Source organism: Sinocyclocheilus grahami, unplaced genomic scaffold, assembly GCF_001515645.1.
Source record: "Sinocyclocheilus grahami isolate Dianchi unplaced genomic scaffold, SAMN03320097.WGS_v1.1 scaffold160.1, whole genome shotgun sequence".
NCBI lineage: Eukaryota > Metazoa > Chordata > Actinopteri > Cypriniformes > Cyprinidae > Sinocyclocheilus > Sinocyclocheilus grahami.
The window spans coordinates 1,333,985-1,348,562 of record NW_015505339.1 but is presented as its reverse complement, the minus strand read 5'-3'; the positions used below and the strand labels follow the sequence as shown (position 1 = coordinate 1,348,562).

The following is a 14,578-nucleotide window of genomic DNA, read 5'->3' as shown; positions in this document are numbered from 1 at the left end:
CTACCGGAATTGATTTGAATATTGTTGTGTCCGAGCGGCTGCATCATCTTACTGGGATGAGGAAGAGTAAATTTTAAGGACTCGCGAAAACAGCTTAATATCAAGAATATGATATTTATTAACAGACTGAACAGGAACAACTTTTTATCTTAACAGCTCACACACCCAATCGACATTAACCCTTTTTTAATACACTACTAATATATGTGGGATTATTAGCTGAAATCATACCATGTGTCATACTCGCGGGGACAGTATGCTTGGAAATAATATTTCATGTCTTCCATTGCATTTGTTATTTGTAGTGCGCCAGCCATCCAATAGCAATAAGCTTTGAGCTTTTGGTAGGCCTACTTTTAATATAAGTCTCAGCTTTCAAAATCAGTTTTATAGCAAAACACAAATTATGTGTCTTACAATAATGTGTTTTCAAGCTCCTTAACGATCAGATCGCTGTATTTATGTGAACCAAATTCATTAACTTATACTGTTTTCTTTGTGAAAATTCCACCACCTACTCTGCAAAATCGTCTGTGGCGTCCAAACGTTTATTACTCACATGTAGCCTATTTCATTAATAGAACGTTCTAAAAGTTGAAGTGGGCTCCAACTCGTTAACGTAAGCTGTATTGTTTTCTATTCTGAGGTAGCCTGTCGGTTATAACATGTAAGTGACTATTCACAAGCTGTTTTATTCATGTTATAATACAGTAAATGATTGGACATAATATTTAATGTCTTCCATTCATTATTTGTACGCCAGCCACCCAGTATTCGCAATAATTTTGTGCTTTGTTGCTTTTAATATAACACAGCTCAGCTTTCCAATTCTGTCAGTTTTATCACAAAATACAAATTATAAATGTGTTTTTCCATCTTTATTTCAAGTTTATAGCAAGATATAAAAGTAAAGGAACATCAGAAGGCATGAAAAAACAGTATAGCTTAATTTATAATGAAAATAACGTCTCATTATTGTAATCGGAAAGACTCACATGCCGCTTAAACATTTCGACTTTATTCTCATAATATTTCGACTTTATTCTCTAAACATTTCGACTTTATTCTCGTAATATTTCGACTTTATTCTCGTAATATTTCGACTTTATTCTCTAAACATTTCGACTTTATTCTCGAAACATTTCGACTTTATTCTCGTAATATTTCGACTTTATTCTCTAAACATTTCGACTTTATTCTCGAAACATTTCGACTTTATTCTCGTAATATTTCGACTTTATTCTCTAAACATTTCGACTTTATTCTCGAAATATTTCGACTTTATTCTCGTAATATTTCGACTTTATTCTCTAAACATTTCGACTTTATTCTCGAAATATTTCGACTTTATTCTCGTAATATTTCGACTTTATTCTCGTAGTATTTCGATTTTATTTTCGAAATATTACAACTTTAATCTATATAAAGCAAAATAAATATTGCTTTGGTAACTAATTTAAATAAAATGAGTTTAAAGTTTTTTTATGGTTTTACTTTTAGTTAACTATAATAACAACAGAAGTATTATTGTAGTGGAAAATGCTAAAAAGTCAAAACGGCATGTAAAAACAGTATAACTGTAACTTAGAGACAGAATATAATTTTTATTTTTAATATATTTATAATTATTTTAATTTTGAAAGTCTCTTTAAACAGAAATTGGCATGTCATTGCACTAAAGCCTGTAGACTGTATGATGATGACAGACTCGTACGATACGACACACGTTACTATAGAAGAATAAAATGTCTTCAGCATGCGCTAGTGGTAAACAAAGGGAGCATGATACATCACACTTTAGCAGTTGTAGGTTTTATGTGTGCTGAAAAAAAAGGTGGCAAAAAAAAAAAAAAGGCATACGAGCTAGAGGTAAGCAGTTTTATGTTTTAGCACCATGTCGCGTTGATTTCATGTCGCATTTTTATTGGTTGGTCAGAAAACGTGGATCATACCAGCAAATACACTGTGCCATGATCGTGCTGTATCGTAGGCTATCTTTAGTCGCAAGACCGTCTTTGAACCTCTCTCACTGTACGACACAGGACCACTGGTTAGGAGCCATGATCACGATTGTTTCACAATGCCAATCTTTCGTCTGGGACAACCGACCTTCAAATGCAGCTAAATAAAGATAAAAAAAATGATGTAGCAAAAATAAGTAAAAAGTTAAATGAATGAAATATTATGTAATATTTAATTAAAAACACAAATGTTAAACTCAACTGACTTACCACAATATAAAAACAATATATGTGTCAAATGTGTTGAGGACATACTGGTCAAACTCTACAAACTCAACATAAGTTTGTACATGTACACTGATTTGAAAATTAAATTAAATGACAAGCTCAAAGCTAGCATTTTTGTTCTGTAATGTCTTCCTCCAAAAATCTGGTACGGTATTAGTGGCAACATCACTGACAGAAAAGTATGCTAGCCAATTATAAATACATTTTTATTTTAATTAAACCACAACAAGTTTAAAGTATATAAGTGACAATAACTTGAAATGCTTAAGAACCTTAACAAACCAAGCCTCATAAGAAAACAACCATGTTTGAATAATGTATAAGTTCACTCACTAGCAGAGGTCAGATCCATGTACTGACAGATAGCATGAAGCAGCAGTCGCTCATAACTGAAGAAACAGAGATATATCTGAATCAAAATGTGGCATTCTATTCATACACTCACACTATAATGTCTTTCCATTTCTGAACCAACATCTCAAGCATGCATGTATACTAGTTAGTGGTGGTCTGAATTAGTCTGTGGAGGTGAACGATGCATTAACTGTGGTAGTTTGTGCACCTGTTGCTGAGTTTGGTAATGTAAATTGAGTGTGGATGTGCCATGAAGAATCCCAGCAGATTGGACTCCAGACCCTCCAACACTCCCTTGAACAGAGGAAATGGATGAACAGATATCAGACAGAAAAAAAGAATAGGACAGGACAGGAGAAAGTGATATAGGGGGATACTTGTTACAAGACAAAAGATAAAGATCAAGCAAATGACAAAGAGAGTCACCATGGGAATCTGTCTGCGTCTCAGCGTTGCACGTAGCCGCCGATCAATTCTCTGAAAACATTCCTGAGCACTGAAGGCAGGATTTACTGCGCAGCGAAAAGGAGAATGACCGTCACTAATATGTCAAGTATAATAAGAAATTATCTGCCCATCATTGAATTAATAAAGATGAAGTTTGTAATTTTTGATATTGGCAGAGACAAATACTGTGGCACTAGCGAAACAGTGCTCTGATTGGTTGAGCGTCCTCACTTCTGAAGTGTTTGGAAAACAAAAATTCTGTTTTGGTGCCTATTACACTTGAACCTTATGGGGACATTTATTATGTCTGTACAAACAAAATTATCCTGTTTTGTACTTGACGTGTCTATACAAGTATAATCATGTCCAAAACTGACATGATCACATGCACATGTGTGCATTGCCTCCATAAGAGCATGCATTACCATAATGTTTTATATATAAGTATATCTATAATATAACTACATAGCTTAATATTATAATATTTCATAAGTAGTAATGTATTATTATACATTTACAATATATAATATATTAAAATGTATTTTTCAGTTATCTGGAATACTTAATGAAAAGCAAAATCATTCAAACATCATATTATTATAAAAATATTATTTATTTACCATTTTTTCTTCAGATTTGTTCCCGAGTGTCAAGCAAGCACTGTAGAGCTTCGGTTAATCATAAATAATGTGCTCTATGTATGTGTGTTGGTCAATATTATATATGAAGCCTAATTCATCATATAAAGTGACTGTGTCTCTTTAGAAGACTTGGATTAAATGGTTAAATTCATATGGATTACTTCTACGATTCTAATGCATGAAGATTTTGGTTGCATGAACTTTGAAAGAATGGACAAAAACGATGAGAGAATATTAAAAAGATCTTCATTTGTGTTCCAAAGATAAACGAAAGTCATATGGGTTTGAAATGACATGAGGGTGAGTAAATGATGTCAGAATTTTCATTTTTGGGTTCAATGTCATTATGATGAAATTATATTAAATGTAAAAGTGAACATCTTGAAGAACTAAAAGGTAAACTGAACAAAAGGTGAGTGCCTGAGTGCAGTTTAGGTCCATCGGTTAAGGGGACTAAAGCAAAAGACCATGTGAAATATAAATGCCTCTCTGGCAGCTCTGACTTTCTTTTACACCATAAGATGTGTGTTGTTCTGCCAGACCTTCTCTTTGGTCTTTTTGGCCCTTGTTGGAGTGGGTCCTCTGGGCCTCCTCCTCCAGCAGAACCAATAGTCGCTCTTGCTCCTCCCCAGAACGATTCATAAAATCACTCCAGTACTGAGAGACATGAGAGAGATATTTAAAGGCAAAACATCTCCTAACTCAGAGCAGTTAAAGAAACCTGCTTTACCTCCACATAGTTTCCATTGGTGCAGGCTTCAGTGAAGATGGTGGGCAAGGCTGTTTCATGTCCTTCACCATCCTCTTTAGAGCACTCGTCCCGTACCAAAAGATTGTCCAGAAAACGAGCTACTCCGAAGCAGTTGTTAAAAATGATGATTCCAAAACATTACAAAAACATAGCTAAAACTTTAGTCTGTAACAAATGAAATTATTTTTTTAATCGCCAGACTTTTTTGTTTGCATTCTTCTTTCATCCAATGCAACACTGCATTCACTTTTTATATCAGTTAATGCTTTCCCTGCGAACTGAACCCATGATGTTGGCGCCGCTAGCACCATGCTCTACTGATTGAACTATAAACAAGGTGTAGTCACACTTTCTCTGCATTTACTAACTCTGTAAAATTTCAAGGGCAAAATCTACTCATTGCAACAGAAATCTGCGTATTCTGGAGTTTTGTGTGAGGGCTTCCATTGTGTACAAGTTTGCTATGCTGACCAAAGGAAAGCTGCTCGTTTCGAAAATGACTTCATACATCACTTGCAGCCATAACGTCAAAACCTGAAGACTAATTCCCTCAAGATTCCCTCCTATGGCTTTTTATATTGGGGTTTTTCAATTCATTAGTAAAATAAGGGCCTGTGGTAAAACATGACTTCACAATACTTGGTTTTGTTGTACAACATAAACTGCAAACACTCACACCCCAAACTGTCTTATGTAGTAAATTATTACAAACAAAGATTGTTATTGTTGTTTTTTTAATAAACATAATTGCATAAAAATTTGCGTTTTCAGTATGGGTGTGTATAATTTATATTACAGAGCAAAATGTCTAAATATGATCAATTGATACTTACCACAGAACACACTCATAAATCAAAAACCCATAGGAAAATCTTGAGGTAACCCATGGCGAAAAAGTCTTTTGCGTATACTCTGTAGTGTAGCGGCATATGTATTCATATGGATTGACTCTATAGACAATGGACTAGAGGTCTACACTGGTCCAAAAATTCGTACCGAACCCGAAGAGACCCGATAATGTGCTACACTGAACCGACCCGGACCCGTCTATTATTTTGAAAGTTGGACCCGGGCAGAACCGAGAAATGTCAAAAATGTACTACCTGGAACCGACGCAGACCGTCAATTATTTGAAACTTGAACCCGGTGTAGTGCCAAAATTTGCACCCTGCCAGATTATGCACCCCCTAGTAATGGTAGGTTTAGGAGTAGGTGTGGGGGAGGGGTTAGGATTAGGGGTGGGGTTAGGATTAGGCAATCAGGTAGCGACTTCAACGAGGGGGTGCATAATCCGGTGTAGTGCCGAAATTTGCACCCTGCCAAATTATGCACCCCCTAGTATTGGTAGGTTTAGGAGTAGGTGTGGGCGAGGGGTTAGGATTAGGGGTGGGGTTGGGATTAGGCAATCAGGTAGCGACTTCAACGAGGGGGTGCATAATCCGGTGTAGTGCCGAAATTTGCACCCTGCCAAATTATGCACCCCCTAGTATTGGTAGGTTTAGGAGTAGGTGTGGGCGAGGGGTTAGGATTAGGGGGGGGGTTGGGATTAGGCAATCCGATAGCGAATCAGGTAGTGACTTCAACGAGGGGATACATAATCTGGCAGGGGTGCAGAATTCGGCACAACACCGGGAAGACACAGACCCGACTGGACCCGATCAGCACATATTCCACAGCAAATTGCTATTAACAAGTCAATAAACAAGTTGTGAAAATTTAACTTTTTGTCTTGCCAAATGTAAGAAGCCTTCTCCCTTGTACCTGACTGTGATGCACACAATCCTCCTTGCCAAGAAAGTTCCATCCGTGTTATTCCTCTCTTGCCAATTGAAATGCGTAATCCACTCATTATTCCAGTTTCAAAAGTCCACTTGCTGTCACGGTGACGGATGACAAATGCGACTTTGCAGTTTTGCATTTTTTGTATCTCGAGTCAACTTGCATAATAATTTAGACTGTTTGCCCATTTGGATTATAATAACGATTGCTCGTCCAGTGCCATGGCTGCTGACATTAGCTTTACTTATTTGCTATCATCTCTGTGCTCTCTGAGCCGAGTCTGAGCAAAAATTTTAGATATAACAACAAGACAGTTCATTCAATAAATAAATTAAAAAATAATAAAAAATAACTCACATCACTCATGAAGGTATCCATTATCACCATGCGTGTGCATTAACTCCGCCCACCCTGCTTCTGATGACGTCGCTCATGTTTTTTTGTTTTTTTTTCACCTTATTTCAAATTACCGACTCACACTTTTCTCATCCTAATTTTACAAGTTGAGTTCATTCATAATATTATTCAAAAAATAATCAAAAATAACTCACATCACTCGTGAAGTTATCCATTATCACCATGCGTGTGCATTAACTCCGCCCACCCTGCTTCTGATGACGTCGCTCGTGTTTTTTTCCCACCTTATTTCAAATGACCGACTCTAATTTTACAAGTTAAAAGTTACAAAACAACACACGCACAGCGCTGACTGACTCTGATAACGGCCGGGTGTTCTCCGAGTCCGATCGACTCGGGTATTATACACACAATGTTAAACAGACCCGGGACCCGAAGTAATAGATTGGGACCCGGACCCGGCTGACCATTTAAAATATAGCCCCGAACCCGTACGGATCCCGGGTCGGGTCCTGGGTCCTCGGGTCCTCCGTGTAGACCTCTACAATGGACCTCTTACTTCCTGAAATATTTCACTGAAATATTGCTAATGTTTCAGAACCTTAATGCAAGAATTGTAAGCTACGAGTGCCATGTTCCAAGCATAAATAGTCATATAGACTATAAAATGGGCCACATTTGAAGCTTGGTACGCTCTAATTTCATCATATTGGGAAAAAAGGAGCAGTGTGAACATTCTGCTAAACTTCTCCTCACAGAAGTTAGTCACACAGGTTTGAAATGACAGGGAGGTGATGACGGAATATACATTTTTGGTTAAACATTTCCTGTGTAGTAAATAATGAATAAAGTCGTTTCAAAAATAATACAATATAAACATGAATAATGCAAGGAAGCCTTAAAAAAATGAAAGCAAAACGTACTGTTTTCCTGTCGTCTCAGACTCTTCTTGCCCTTGGCTCTGGGAGTGAGGTCAGAGTTACGAATGGCCTGGTTAATAAAAAACTGCTTCTTTTTGGCTGGAGAAACACGCTTTGCAGGAGAGCTGGGTAGAGAGGAGCAGCGAGGCTCATCTAGGCTGCAACACAAAAAGATATCAGATATGTCGTTTGTACTAAACCGTTCTGTCAAAGGGTTTACTCAATAGTCACAAACATGACAGCAACGTCCCATAACCTACTCTGCCCAGTTCATTCTTTCTTTCATAAATAAATAAATAAAAGCTCTGGATGTGGCTAACAGTAGTTGATGGGATATTGGTCTAAATTACAAAAATCATACGCAGTGCATTTGTACATAACAGCTAAAGATCCTGCACACGCTTAAATGAATTATCCGTAATGTATCAGTTGTAATGAGACTACAGTTCCTTCACTGTAGTTATTCCTTATGTATAGCTCTAGCTGCAGGCCAGATGCTTTGCCATGAAAATAGGTCACAGCTCATCTCTGCAAAAACATAGGCATTTGTTTATTTTGTCTTAAAGTGTTTTGTGTTGTATTAGATTTTTTAATCGCTTAGTGAAGACGAATAAGACATTATGGCACACATTTAGACGTTTGTTCTAACCGTTTATTGAGATATGCCAATTATTTCCCGTTTCATTAGTTAAACCATAACCTTGCAGCTGTTTTACTGTAAATAATGACTAAATACACTTACATTAAGTCCTGTTCCTCATTGCTATTGCTATTTAACAAAACCATCTCACCGCCTTCTCACAAAAGCACGACAGTGACAAAAACAAAGAAATGTAGGAGAAAAGGTCCAGATCAGCTGGCGTAAGCCGCGATAGCTAATGGCTAATGCTACTAAGGAAATGGGCGGAGCTTGGGAGACCCAGCAGCCATTTCAGCCAATAAAAAAATGAAAGAATGTATCTCAGATCTTGTGACTGGTAACCACTTTCTTTCCTATTCCAGTTAATTATAACTAGTCTTGAGGTGTTACAAGTACAACTATTCAATATATTAATTCAATATGAGGTCATAAAGGCCGCATAATAATAATAAAAAAATTATATGACTATATTTAGGTATTTTATATATATATATGAATATTTAGCCTTATATATATGAACATTTAACATGCAACCTTGAAAATAAACCACTCTTATGATTTGTTTAGTTACATTAATGATGGCATCAGTGACATTTTTAACCCAATGCAGGGTTTTTATAAACCAATGTGCACACACCAAGCATCTGCACAGTACCCAGCTATTTATTGATACATATATAGAGATTTGCATATAAATATCCCAGCATTTTAACATCTAGCATCAAGCACATACGGAAAATTACAAACTTCACATACAAACTTTACTTTACTCATTTCATACATAAAATTTCCGGTATGTACATACAATAAATACTACATAGAAAGAGCTACATATCAAGCATTGTAACAATCATTACAGCGAAGAGATACAGTGATAATCCAGACTACACTATTAGAACTGTCTGAAGCTAAAGTGCATCTGAAAAAAAAATGTAAAAGACAAATAAACCTAAAACCATACAAAAATCAGGAAATAAATAAATAAGACATGAAGGCAGTTTCTGTGTCTGATACCATCTCTGCATTTGACCTTGACATACATGTAGAAATAAAGAGGTTTGTTATAACGTAACATATTCAGAATAAATCATATCCAAATTGGCTTGCACAAAGCAAATACCATATGGAAGTGAAACTGACATCATGAAAATATGCATAATGTATGCATTAAAGAGGTCTGGGAAAGATTTCCTGCCAAAACACATACACGATGCCATGCGTTATCTTCAAGTTTCAGTGTAAGGTCTATACAATCAATGAGGAATTGCAGAATTACCAGGAGAGCCAATCTGAACGATTAATTGATGGCTTTTAAAATAATTACATTTAATTTTGGAAAACTACAATTGAACAAGGCACCAAATGTTCAGGAAAAATGGTCAGCGAAATGTGTCTGTTATCTGATTGGCTTGAGTAGACGGTGGGTGGAGCCCACGTATTTGTGGATTGTCAGCATGTCTTGACCCAAGAAATGTTTCACAATTCGCAAATGCACAGGACGCGATTCACAAATGCGTGCAGCTATCTACAAATGCACAGGACGCGATCCACAAATGCGTGCAGCTATCTACAAATGCACAGGACGCAGTCCACAAATGCGTGCACCTATCTACAAATGCACAGGACGCGATCCACAAATGCGTGCAGCTATCTACAAATGCACAGGACGCGATCCACAAATGCGTGCAGCTATCTACAAATGCACAGGACGCGATCCACAAATGCGTGCAGCTATCTACAAATGCACAGGACGCGATCCACAAATGCGTGCAGCTATCTACAAATGCACAGGACGCGATCCACAAATGCGTGCAGCTATCTACAAATGCACAGGACGCGATCCACAAATGCGTGCAGCTATCTACAAATGCACAGGACGCGATCCACAAATGCGTGCAGCTATCTACAAATGCACAGGACGCGATCCACAAATGCGTGCAGCTATCTACAAATGCACAGGACGCGATCCACAAATGCGTGCAGCTATCTACAAATGCACAGGACGCGATCCACAAATGCGTGCAGCTATCTACAAATGCACAGGACGCGATCCACAAATGCGTGCAGCTATCTACAAATGCACAGGACGCGATCCACAAATGCGTGCAGCTATCTACAAATGCACAGGACGCGATCCACAAATGCGTGCAGCTATCTACAAATGCACAGGACGCGATCCACAAATGCGTGCAGCTATCTACAAATGCACAAGACGCGATTCACAAATAAATGCCAGGCAAAGTTGTGGTTGTGACATAAATATATATTTGTGAATATGTTTTTTTATTTGCAAATCACATTTTATTTATTTGTGAACTTAATTCATGTTTGTGAAACTTTAAGATTTATTTGTGGATCTCATTCTTTTTATTTGTCAATATGTTTAATGTTTGTTCATCTCTTTACATTTATTTATGGATCGTAATCTATTTATTTGGAATTAAGCAACAATTATATCTCCATACACAATTGCTGCTATCGCCATACACGTGCTGACTTCTTTTCTTTCTTAGTGATGTAGAAAACGAACTACAAGCGAGTTTTCCTCAAAACAAGCTTTCCTCATCTACATACAAAATACATTGATCTCAATGCGCTGGCGTCTGAGAGACAAGTTCGAGACTTCTGCAAAGTGCGAAACACGAAAAATGTTACTCATAAAATACTCAATAACTTCACAGTAGCATGCTGTAGTGTCACCAAATTCAGTTCACACATCACTGCTCTCCTGCTGGTTATACTGCAACACTTATTTGGACAATAATTGCTTTTGAATTATTTTTATGATTTAAATTTTTTTTTTTTAATAAATTCACTGTAATTTAACAAAATAGAACGCTAGTCTAACATATAGACCTAAATATAAACTATAAATGTTTAAGAATCACCAAGGATACCTGATCTGAACGCCAGAAATCTACTAATTGGCCAAAATGCTTTGTTTGACTTTTCGGAGATCATCTGCTCTTCCCTGTGGATTACCCCTGACCTACATCTGAATTTCTGCATATTGAATTTGATGTTCCGAATTTCCTCTTCATCTTGAAAACTTGAAGCTGTATTTTTAAAAACTGGATATTTGCAGTCAAAGAATTCAGAACAAAAAAGTCGCTGTTTGAAAATGTCTATAAAACTCTGCTATAAAAAATTCAGTTGTGTTAAATTTCAAATGTTCAATATTCAAGTAAAAAAAAAATTTAAATTCAGAACTGTTAAATGCCACTTGTCAATAATTAAAATGTATACAATACAAATTAAAATAGTTTTGTCATATTATAAGCTCCATATTCATGAATGTAGCTGGTTTGCAACATTCCTGCAGTCCAAGATCATTTCAAGGAAGCACAACGATGGGCGGGGCTTCCATTCAAAAAATTGAAGCCACATTGAGCTTGTAACCAATCAAGAGCGCTGTACTCAGGACATGTAGCTAACCATTTGCTTTGTGTTCATTTTAGCGCCTGCACACAGGAAGTAAGTGCGCAAGACTGTCCCAGATCTTAAAAACGGCAAGGTGCAATGCCCTTAACGCACACTAAATCCACACTATCTCGAATACCGCTCCGGAGCGCTATTCGAGGCTTAGTGTATCCCATCATGCATCATGTTCTGGAAATAAATAGTGAGACTTCTTGCAGAGATCTCGCGAGAGGTCACGGAAACCTTTCCAATGCAAGTTAAATATTAATATAATAATTAGATATTACATATAATTTGGTAGAACAACAGTGTTTTTACGTTTTATTTGTGCAAAGATGAGTAGTGGCACTAAATGACTTGGCACAAGCTGATTGGTTCATGCTGCATATGCAGCCAATGAGCTTACTGCCTTGCATTTATATGGCTGGCTAGCATTCACTTGAGATTCCTGCAGCACGCTTTCAGAGTTTCTCTGAAACCCTCCACCTTCCCCAGCTCCACTTGTATAGATCTGCTATGGGGTTATTTTATATGCTATTTGTGCAGAAGCAGTATGTCTTAAATACTCACGGCCCCGTATCACCATATGCACTGGCAGTAGCAAGTTCCTGTACTTGCTTGCAGCAATAATCTACAACTTAGGGTTGGGCGATATAGCCAAAAAATCCCATCATGCATCATGTTCTGGAAATAAATCGTGAGACTTTTTGCCGAGATCTCGCGAGAGGTCACGGAAACCTTTCCAATGCAAGTTAAATATTAATATAATAATTAGAGATTACATATAATTTGGTAGAAAAACAGTGTTTTTACGTTTCATTGGTGCAAAGATGAGAAGTGGTGATATTTATTTTGTACAACATTTGACACTGCTTTTTATCACTTAATTAGAAGCACCACAAATTAAAACTGTCATGTTATAGGGACTACTGAACAGACATTTAGAAGTTGTTTTTAAAATGCGAAGTATTTAAAATTAAAGTAAAGCTATGTAAAACACTTGCATTTTTACATCACTACAAATGTGTCCCATCAGGTATTGAAAAGTTCGACACACACTTGTGGTCTTCATCCTCACTTAAACACTTGGGCCAAATACAGGAAATACGTCATATAAGTAGTCAAGTGGTCAAGTGCAAAGACTGCAAGTGTGGGTATTTGGACAAGGCATTAGGCTTTACATAAACCCTGCGCAATTTCCGGCACCTGAACCGTGAGGACGTCACAATTTAAAATTCTGCATATATCCTGTCATAATTTATCCTGCTTATTCATATGTGTACACACACACACATATATATTATTATTATTATTATTTTTTACTTTTTATAAAATGTATTATATAAGTACTACTCCTTTCTTAATTAAACACACAAGACAAGGGAACGGTCTACGGTGTACTATCTTTAATAAACATCCATTACAGCAGTTATTAAAATATACCGCTCTCTACAGCTAAAAACAAACCCAGGAATAGGTCCATTTGTTTTTTTACAGGCACTAATTCTTGAGCTCTGTAAAGAGCATGTAAACCATTTAAAAACACTGAACATCAAAACTGTACTGCGATATTGCAGAAGTGCTGGAAGCTTGAGATGGAAGGCTCAAGATGATTCAAGATTAATTTTAAGTGTGGATTCTATGGTGGCCGAGAAGTGCAAAGCAAATCACCATTCTGAAAACAAAATAACAAATTACAAACGCAAATGCAAGTCTAAAAAACAAAATAACAATTCAGAAAACATTATAACAAGTCAGAAAACACAATGACAAATTCGAAAACAAAATAAAAAGTCAGAAAGCACGACGACAAATCCGAAAACAAATTAACAAGTCAGAAAACACAACGACAAATCAGACAAACCAGAAGAGGTAGGTATAGTTTGAGACAGCGCCATTGGTTTGGGATTACTCACCGCTGACTGGACGAGACATCTGTCAATCCAAAAATACGGGGTGTATATTTACATTTAGTTAAAAGTGGCTGTAAAACATCAGCTCCAGTGGCGCAGTTGGATAAGCGCTAGTCATTGGCATTTTGACACAATCAACCCGGGTTCGATCCTGCCTTTTTCCCAACTTTTTTTTCTCCCTTTTCAAATCTCGTATCACATCGTAAAGGCATTTATTTTCAATTAAAATTAAGGAAATAATAAAAAAGTTGAAAATAAAGTATCGGTTAGGGTAGGTGTAGGGAGGGCTTTATTGTACCAATAAGGTGGCATCCATTTAATAATTAAAATGATAATTTACACTCAATACGTTATTATTGTATACTGTTTTATAATGTACTACAGTACTGAAGTGCAGATAATTGCCACTATTTGCAACAAGTAGTATACTTGATAGTAGAAATCCTGCTATTTTAATAGTGTAAATAGGTATTTGCACTTAGTGTAAATAGCATATTGCTAAAAATACTGCTATTTTCACTTAGTGTAAATAGAATCCATTGCTAATACGAGATTTGAAAAGGGAGGAAAAAAAAGTTCGGCAAAAGGCGGCATTGAACCCGGGTCGATCGCGTCAAAAAGCCAAGGTTAAGCGCTTATCCATCTGTGCCACTGGAGCTGATGTTTTCCAGCCACTTTTAACTCAATCTAAATAGACACTCCGTATTTTTTATTCCATAGTAAGGGCAATTCATACAATACATTTAAACTGAGCTACTTTACTACCATCACCGAACTTTCTACAACTCTGCTGTTCTTCGGCTGGTTCTTCCCTGTATACGTTGATTGACAGATGTCTCGTCCAGTCAGCGGTGAGTAATCCCAAACCAATGGCGCTGTCTCAAACTATACCTACCTCTTCCTGTTTGTCCGATTTGTCGTTGAGTTTTCTGACTTGTTATTTTGTTTTCTGAATTGTTGTTGTGTTTTCTGACTTGTTATTTTGTTTTCTGAATTGTTGTTGTGTTTTCTGAATTGTTATTTTGTTTTTTAGACTTGCATTTGCGTTTGTAATTTATTTTGTTTTCAGAATTGTGATTTGCTTTGCACTTTACGGCCACCGTATGA

The 14,578-nt window shown here is 36.8% G+C and overlaps 1 protein-coding gene across 1 annotated transcript in view; it reads right to left on the bottom strand.

Annotated features, from left to right (window-relative positions):
- Positions 1–8,392, bottom strand: part of LOC107592851 (R3H domain-containing protein 4-like) — an 11,417-nt gene extending 3,025 nt beyond the window's left edge. The window contains exons 1-7 of the mRNA XM_016282419.1: positions 8,241–8,392; positions 7,502–7,656; positions 4,422–4,540; positions 4,234–4,348; positions 3,030–3,115; positions 2,812–2,897; positions 2,583–2,638 (exon numbers count right to left, since the gene is read on the bottom strand). Coding sequence (XP_016137905.1) covers positions 2,583–2,638; positions 2,812–2,897; positions 3,030–3,115; positions 4,234–4,348; positions 4,422–4,540; positions 7,502–7,656; positions 8,241–8,284 — 661 coding nt within the window. The 5' untranslated portion in view covers positions 8,285–8,392. The remainder of the gene's footprint in view (positions 1–2,582; positions 2,639–2,811; positions 2,898–3,029; positions 3,116–4,233; positions 4,349–4,421; positions 4,541–7,501; positions 7,657–8,240) is intronic.
- Positions 8,393–14,578: the final 6,186 nt, after the last annotated feature.